Consider the following 9280-nt stretch of genomic DNA (forward strand, 5'->3'; position numbering starts at 1 on the left):
TGTTATATAACTAAAGAGTATGATTCCTAATTATGTGCCTTTATGGGTACCCTTGAATATGAATTGATGATTTCTGATTTGAACACTTCGAGTGTACTACATGTGTATCCATCAATATTTCAAATAAATTCAACAGGCAAAATCCTGACATGAGAAAGTATGAACACGAAATGAATTATTACATGTATATGCCTAAAATACATGAAAATGATGATACATGATATATGGAAGTATGAGATGGTGATATATGAACATGGAACTTATTTGATGAATATGTTCATCTAAGATTATAGATTTGTACACTTCGAGTGTATTTTCCCGGGTTTCCATTGATATTTTAATTGATTTAATGAGCAAAATCCTGACATGAAATAATCTAAACTTGAGACAAAATATTATGAAAATGTACTTGAAATACATAGGTATGATTTGTATATGTTATTTGAATTCATGAAGTGGAAAGTACATGTATATGAGAATTTGATTATTATTGAGCCCATACATGTTTCTTGATGTTTATTCAAAATAGTATGACTTAGAAACGAATTATTACCCTTATGTACATGAAGTACATGGAAATGACATTTCCTGATATAATGATGCAAGAAATGGTTGTTACATGAATGTAGATCATGCTTGATGACTTTGTTCATCTATGATTAAGGACTATTATATGTGATTACTTGGCTAACATGATGAGGATATTTGTTTAGGGCTTGTGATAAAATTGGTCGATAGTGCCTTGCATGTTTATTTTGAACATAAATATACAATAAGTTATTTACCATGTTATACGAACTTACTAAGCATTTCGTGCTTACTCTATTTTATTTTCCCTTGTTCTATAGCAATTTGAAAGCTTGTTGGATTGGAAGCATCGGTGGAGATCACTCACACTATCCATTGACCTACCTTAGTATATATGGTAAATTAATTATGGTTACAATGACATGTATAGGTTAATTAGCCAATGTTGGCATGTAAATGTTTGGGTTATAACTAGCCATTGGAATAGCTTGTGATGAACATGTTTTGATATGTACAAATGAGGCAAAAACATGTTTGGTGTGTGCTTAAATGATTGATTGATAGAAATCATGTTGGCACATTGAAAATTAATTCTAACATTTTTGGTAAAATATGCATATAGGTTAATTCAATAAGTTAAGTAAGTTTGTCTATTTAATTACATGATGGTAAAGTGTCATTTGAGGTGTTTAAGAGCACATTAGTTGTATGTGATGGTATGTCATTCATGAGACTTGGTTTTGACTTGAATTAATTGTTTTAAAATGGCTTGTGAATATGTTTAAATATTGGTGTAAGAGGAAGACAAATTTGGTGAGAAATATGGCTTGGAAAATAGCCTATTTTTGTCCACACGGGTAGAGACACTAGCGTGTGTCTCAACCATATGTGACACACGGCCTAGTACTTAGGCGTGTGTCCCCTACATCTTTAAAATGTCAAAACAGAATGCTCAGAATTGATCACACGGCCTAGTACACGAGTGTGTGGCTTGGCCATGTGACCCTTGCACCTATACACGGTTTAGCACGCGAATGTGTGACCTGACTGTGATCCAGGTCAGTGAGTTATACGGCTTGAGACACAGGCGTGTCCCTGGCTGTGTGAACCACACGGCTTGACCACACAGGCGTATGTCCCCTGCACCTAGGAAAAAATTTGAGATTTCACGAAAAATTCTCTATGAACTAGGTTTAGTCCCGACTCATTTCAAATGCATGTTTTGGACCTCGAGGGTCCATATAAGGGACTCTATAATTAATTTCTGATATGAATACTGTATGATGTGGAATATTTTTATTTGATTTGTAAATTATGGTAATGCTTTGTAACCCTGTTCTAGTGGCGGATTCGGGTTAAGGGTGTTACATAGTTGAAAGAAGATTATAAAATGATCCAAAAATCCTATTTGTATTTTTATAGAGGGATCATGATTAATGTTTGTTATGATTATTATTGAAACTCTTAAAGAGATCAAAATATATTTCCGTCAAAATTTTCCCTCACTCATGACTTTCAAAAGAATGTTGATATAAATGCTTAGCAAATATGTTCAAATGGTCATTTGAAAAGCTAGTATTCAAGATTGAATACATAGAATATGAGATATTATGTGATATTTTTATGAGGGAGAGTAAATGCGCACTGTACTCTTTTTCCCTTAACTGAGGTTTTTTCCCATTGATTTTTTTTTGTAAGGTTTTTAATGAGGCATCATCTTATGTGTATTATAGATATGTGTACTCTTTTTCCTTCATTAGGAATTTTTTTCCCCACAGGGCTTTTATCTTAATAAGTTTTAACGGGACACATTATCTACTAATGGACATCCAAGGGGGAGTATTATGAATATCTTATTAAGTGGATGTCCATCAATATTAAGATAAGTTTTGATATACTTTAAATTCTAATGGTCATTAGAAGTAGATCTCTACTTTATTTATACTTCTTATGCCTATAAATAGAGATTTTGGAGAAGCTTTGTAAATATTGTATTTGATCAATAAAATACACTCTCTCTTTTGCTCTCCCATTCTCTTTGTGTCTTTTATTTTATAACATAAAATTAATATTTACTTTTTTTCTCAGAATTTAACTTTGATTAAATGTTTGGTTTTAAAATTCTATCTTCAATATTTGATTTATCAATATTTAAAATTATTTTTTGTTAAAAGATTAAATTTCATATGTCAATAAATTAAAAAGTTAGACTGTTGACCTCAGTGAGAAACTCAAGATTTATACTATGATTTGCATGAACGTAAGGTAACACCAAAAATAGAAAAAAAAAATAAAAATTTGCATCTTTGTGTCGTTTGTCCCTCCAGATGTCAGGGTTTCTAGAGGTTGTAGGGAACGAACAAGTCACCGTTTGAATCATAAAGGAGAGAATTATGGTTCCCGTTCTGACTTTTTTTAGGCAAGATACCAAAATACAGAGTCAAGATGTTGTCAATTTCCAGGAGTATTTCGTGGATTTTAACATGTAGTCCTGTTATAAACATCGTAATGCAAAGATCTATTGCCACATCATCACATAATTTGTTAAAAAAGACATTTACGCTGATTGTACGGTCTACTTGTGACTCTCAGTAATCTAACCACAAAATTTATCCCATAAAAATTTCAAAAGAAAATGATTTTGACACAAAATTTGGAAATTATTCTGTTGGGATTAAGAAGAAAATAATTCATTGGTTCAATCACTCTTTCATTCCTTCATTGAAACAAGAAAGAAGGAAGAACATTGTAAGGTTCATACAATTTGCTTATTACATTGTTCTCTGCATCATTTTTTTTATAGTTAGTTCTCTGCGTCATTAAGCCATTTTGGTATGACAATTTTCTTTCAGGGTAGTCATGATTTTCTTGCATACAATCATAATAAGGCTCAAATTATCAGTGTAAAGGCATCTTGTTGACTGTAACGGTTGCAAACGGTTGCACACAATGAACAAAGAGCAAAGTGGTGTTCTGAAGGCATGGGAGGCCACCGTGCGCAAAACACATGCTGCCAAAAAGCGTGCAAACAGCATTTTCGGGACAATAACTATGGCAAATGCAACGGATGATGATCTTGAAAATAATAATGATAAAAGTGATAATATATCCGGGGAGCCATACTTAGTAGAGAAAATTCTACCAAACGGGGATTATTATACCGGGCAGTGGTATGATAATTTTCCCGAGGGACAAGGGAAATATTTATGGACTGATGGTTGCATGTACTTAGGAGAGTGGCATAGGGGCAAAACTATGGGCAAAGGAAGGTTTAGTTGGCCATCAGGTGCTACTTATGAAGGGGAGTTCAAAAGTGGATATATTGATGGGATTGGTATATATACTGGACCTAGCGGCGATACATATAAGGGGCAATGGGTGATGAACTTTAAGCATGGTCATGGCATAAGGTTCTATCCGAATGGAGATTGGTATGATGGGGAATGGCGTCGTGGTTTGCAAGAAGGGCTTGGGAAATATCAATGGCAAAATGAAAACCATTATATAGGAGAGTGGAAGAATGGTATGATTTGTGGAACCGGTACTTTTGTGTGGAGCAATGAGAATAAATATGACGGTCAGTGGGAAGATGGTATGCCAAAAGGAAATGGAACTTATTATTGGCCAGATGGAAGCTTTTATGTGGGTAATTGGAGTAAGGATCCGGATGAGCAAAATGGGACATATTATCCTTCAGAGTCCTCCCAGGCTGCAAATCTTGAATGGGATCCTCAAACTGTCTATATTGAGTTGGCTGATTGTAAGATTTGCCCAAGCGAAAATGTTTCGATTATGCCATCCCAAAAAGTATTGGCATGGTATTCAGCAAAGACTGATGATAATCCAAGGAGGTTGTCGATTGATGGGAGGGTAAGCGTAGGCATAGAAAGGCCAGATAAAATGCATATGTGGGAGAGTGATGATGATAGTACTGATTTAACGGAAGTGAGGAGAGATTTGGATTCTGAGTTATTATGTGTTCAAGTTCAACATCAACATGATGATACAAATCCGAAGTTTAACCTCGAATTACCATTGAAAGTGCCAAAACTGGGAAAAAAACCAGGTGAAACGATATCTAGAGGGCACAAGAACTATGAACTTATGCTCAATCTACAATTGGGAATCAGGTGCCATTCTCTATATTTATATTTTTCTATTTTAAATTTGTTCTTTTTATCATATCCAACAATATTATAGATGTTTAAATAATTTTCTAACCACTTTAATCAAATTGTACATAACAAGGCAACAAAATATACTTGTAAATCGGTATGTCTTTCAAGTTCTTCTGGAAGACTATAGAACAACTTTTATGGTACATATACTTGTAAATAACTATTTACATGAATTCTACCTGAGTATGATGGAATGAAACAATAATAATTAATCATGCTAAAGATTGCTCTGCAAAAGTATGGAGGGTTTGAGATTACTCTGGCACAGTTGACCCTTAAAATTTTCAAAATAATGGATTTGATGAGAATTTTTAAAAATAAATTAAAATTTTTGAGAAATTGCGGATTTCTGAAAATTTTAAAGTTTAATTAAAATTTCAAATTTTTTGAAGAGATTTAAATAAAATTTTAAAACAATTGAAGAAATTAATGATAATTTTCCATATTTTGGAGGGCCAGTCCCGTGGCTCTTCTACCCACCCTTGTTGGGAAACCTTGTTTCTTATTAAAAGTGAAAATTTTGAAAACATGAAAATTAAAAAATGATCCGGTGTATATAATTTAGTTAGCTAAAGCATTTAGGGCTGTTAGTTATTCTATGTTAGTCCATTTAGGTTTTGACTTAAGTAAAGAGATTTCACATCCAATAGGTGCCACATATATTAGAACAGTATCATTTTACTAAATGATGCTTTTGTATTGCTCTACTTTTTTTATTACATAAAAAAATCATATGATTTGCTCACATGCATATTTTATTTAATATTATTGAATCAATAGATTCAAAAAGTTGGATCAGAGATTGGAAGTCTAATGATTTGATTGACCATATATTCCATAAATTTGTGTCATGCCTTTACTTTAATGAGAATTACAGATAATAAAAATTAGACTAAAGAACAAATGATTTAAAAACATTTTATACTCTATAATCTATCTATTTATTTTTGTACTAGATATGTAAATATTCCTTTTGTTTTTGGCAAAAAATGTTTACTATTTCTAACATAAATCTTGATAAACCAATATGAACATCCTTATTCTTCTTTTCTACTAGTTTTACATGAAATTACTTTATTATCAATATTTTCTTTCCTAATTATATCAAAATTAGATCATCTAGTAATCATATGCGAATTTGTCACATTAACATTGCGGGAGAGATTACACAGGCATTCTGTTGGAAGACCTGCTCCAGCAACGTCTCTTGATCTGAAGGCCGCAGCTTTTGATCCTAAAGAGAAAATTTGGACAAGATTTCCTACAGAAGGCAGCAAGTACACTCCACCGCATCAATCTTGTGAATTTAAATGGAAGGATTATTGTCCGGTAGTTTTTAGGTAAGGCATTATATACATTATTGATATTTTTTTAATGCATGCATATTTGGCAAGTAATTTTTAAAAAGAAGTGAACAAAATTATTATAAATTATGATCTTTTACAATAAATACCAAAATCAAAGTTGTCTTTTTTAGAGAACCTTTCTTGATGTCAATAGTAGTTGGAGATTTTCAGATTCTCATCTAAAATTCCTTAAGGTCATGCGTGCTAAATGACTGCATATCACCATATGTATAAAGGGCTTTGAGGAAGTTGTTCAAGGTGGACCCTGCAGATTACATGATATCTATCTGTGGAAATGGTGCACTAAGAGAACTATCTTCCCCCGGTAAAAGTGGGAGCTTTTTTTACTTGACAGAGGATGATCGATATATGATAAAAACAATGAAGAAGTCAGAAGTGAAAGTAAGTTATGTACTTTCACATCTATTATAGTTTGAAAGTAATGTTGATTATTGCCAATCCAAGTTAATAACTACACTTGCTTTGTTCTATAGGTGTTTATAAGGATGCTTTTTGCATATTATAATCATGTTCGATCCTTTGAAAACACTTTGGTCATTAAATATTATGGGTTGCACTGCGTAAAATTAACTGGGCCGATTCAAAGAAAGGTTAGTACAATTAAAATTTATTTTGCTAAAATGTATTGACAAAGAAAAAATAAGTAATAACATTTTAATGAATTTATTTTAGTAAAGAAAGTTGCATAAATTGATGTTGTAACTATTGTAAGAAATCATTTTTAATAAACTATAACAATTTTTTAAAGGATGCAATTGATAGGACTGACAATCCAGGTACGATTCATTATTATGGGAAACCTTTTACGTTCCGAGTATACAATTCATAGACGCTTTGATTTAAAAGGATCTTCTCTAGGACGCATAACAGATAAGTCTGAGTCTGAGATCGACAGTACTACAATACTTAAGGACCTTGATTTGAATTTCATATTCAAACTCGAAAAAGCTTGGTTTGAAGAGTTTTGCTGGTAAAGTACAATTTCTTCTTTTTGTTTTCTAACTGATTTATTCCACTAGCTCGAGGCTAAAGTAACGAAGCATATTGAGTAATTATGTAGCACCTAATTATTGTTATGATTTTTTTCTTTAATTTTACTTCATACTCCTATCATCCATGAATAGAAAACTAATTCAGTATTGCTTTGAAGTGTTCCTCCTTCACCAACTGCATTATATATTTTTATGTTTTTACTAACAGGCAAATAGATAGGGATTGTGAGTTTCTTGAACAGGAGAGGACCATGGACTACAGTCTTCTGGTGGGCATTCATTTTAAGGAAATATCAGCTAATGGAGAATTCGTTCCTTGCAGAAGGCGAAGTTCATCTGGTTATTTTTTATTTTATAATACTCTTTTTTTTTTTATTTTAGGTTAATTAAGTGCATACTTCTCCAGTCATAACTTTTTCTTTTGATTTATATGTTTCATTTCTCTATTGTAGGAAATTTTGAGAATGAATCAACTCCACCAGATATGGAGGAACATTTTCTAGACCCTAAAAGGTAAATAATCTCTCTCTCTCTCTCTCTTTTATATTCCAGTTTTCTTGTCTGAATCATGCCATAGTTCTTCATAGCTAATTTAGTTTTAAAAAGTTATCCATTAGCAAGTACATGATTATAGTAAACAAAAGTTTTACCAAAGATAAAGATATTATATTAATCATTCATTACTATGAAAACAAATAGAAATCATTCCAAGCATCACATATTTAACAACAAAGGGGAATTTCAGTGAAACTACTTTCTACTTTGTACTTAGTATCATTCGAAAAGAGGAAGATTTAATTTGCATTTGTATATTAAGAACCAAATGAACTTGCAGGTGGGGTACCATAAAGTTGGGTGCTAACATGCCAGCAAAAGTAGAAAGAACTATAAGAAAACCCAAATCGGTATTTCACCTTGTAGGAGAACAAACAGGGGAGTGTTATGAAGTCATAATGTTTTTTGGCATAATTGACATACTTCAAGATTATGATATTACCAAGAGGCTTGAACATGCATATAAATCCATTCAATATGACCCTACTTCTATATCAGCTGTGGATCCGAAGCAGTATTCTAAACGATTCCGTGATTTTATATTTAAAGTTTTTTGTGAAGATACTTGAAAATTTATATGTTTGATAACATAATATATTCCCTAAGTGTGGGGATGGAGCTAGATTTAATGATTTATGGGAAGCCCCAATTATCGCAATTTTTGTTGTAGCCATTGTTATCAACAACGTGTATTGTAACTAAATTTAGCACCCATTATTGGTGTTTGAATTATTTTTCCAGCCTTCGTTTATTTATTGGATTCAATTAAGACAATGCCACGTTTTTACGTGAACTTGTAGGGTATATCGTAGAAAAAGAAAAGGGTTAAATTTACAAATATAAATCTATAACTGTTATACTATATACTTTTGGCTTAATTATAAAATTGGCTCCAAATTATTTTTTTTTCTCATTTAAGTATTTAAATTTTTTGATAAAATTAGTATTTAATTTATCAATTTCAAAAGGTGTACGGCATATGATAATAGCATAACGTATATTGCGTTCTTATTGGACGATATAATAATTTTGGGTAAAATAAAACAAAATTATAGTTTAGATAATTTTTATAAAAAAATTTAGTACCTAAATGAAAAAAGTGATATAATTTAAATAACAATTATATATTTAAGCCTATATCCTTTTAACAATTAATAAAGTGAATTTCATGTTTGGATTTACTTTTTGAACAAAGGAAGTTGAGCAATAAGAAAGAATTGACTAATGCAGTACCATAATTCATCCTTATAGTTGCTTTATTCACCAATTAAATTTTTTCAAAGCATAGATTTAGTTTAATAGTATAGAATTAATGCATTTGATGCATAAACAACTCATGCTTTAAATTGCAATTTATAATTGAATGGTGGACAATTAAAATTCTTAAAATAAGAAATGATAAATATTTTCAAAATTTTAGGCGAGTATTTGTTAATACTCTTTTAGCATTATGTTAATTTGCAACAGTATTGTGAACGTTGAGTTTCGTATTTGTTGTTAGCTGTTGTATGAAAAATTAAATTAAAAATAAAAATTTAAGTGTTGGTTTTTACTAAAATTTAAAAATATTAAATTTATATTAAAAATTATTTGATAAATTAATAAAATTAAGTATAGAATATAATTATATTATTTTATAAAAATAATTTTATTTATAAAT

General features: G+C 31.1%; 1 protein-coding gene across 1 annotated transcript; it reads left to right on the forward strand.

The window, feature by feature from the left end:
* The first annotated feature begins 2995 nt into the window (after positions 1–2995).
* Positions 2996–8352, forward strand: LOC108466671 (phosphatidylinositol 4-phosphate 5-kinase 4-like). The gene is made up of 9 exons (XM_017767048.2): positions 2996–3276; positions 3381–4658; positions 5879–6046; positions 6289–6454; positions 6547–6663; positions 6850–7043; positions 7274–7404; positions 7518–7578; positions 7901–8352. The coding sequence occupies exons 2-9, from the start codon at positions 3478–3480 to the stop codon at positions 8187–8189; spliced, it is 2307 nt and encodes a 768-aa protein (XP_017622537.1). The 5' UTR covers positions 2996–3276; positions 3381–3477; the 3' UTR covers positions 8190–8352.
* Positions 8353–9280: the final 928 nt, after the last annotated feature.

Source organism: Gossypium arboreum, chromosome 2, assembly GCF_025698485.1.
Source record: "Gossypium arboreum isolate Shixiya-1 chromosome 2, ASM2569848v2, whole genome shotgun sequence".
Lineage (NCBI taxonomy): Eukaryota > Viridiplantae > Streptophyta > Magnoliopsida > Malvales > Malvaceae > Gossypium > Gossypium arboreum.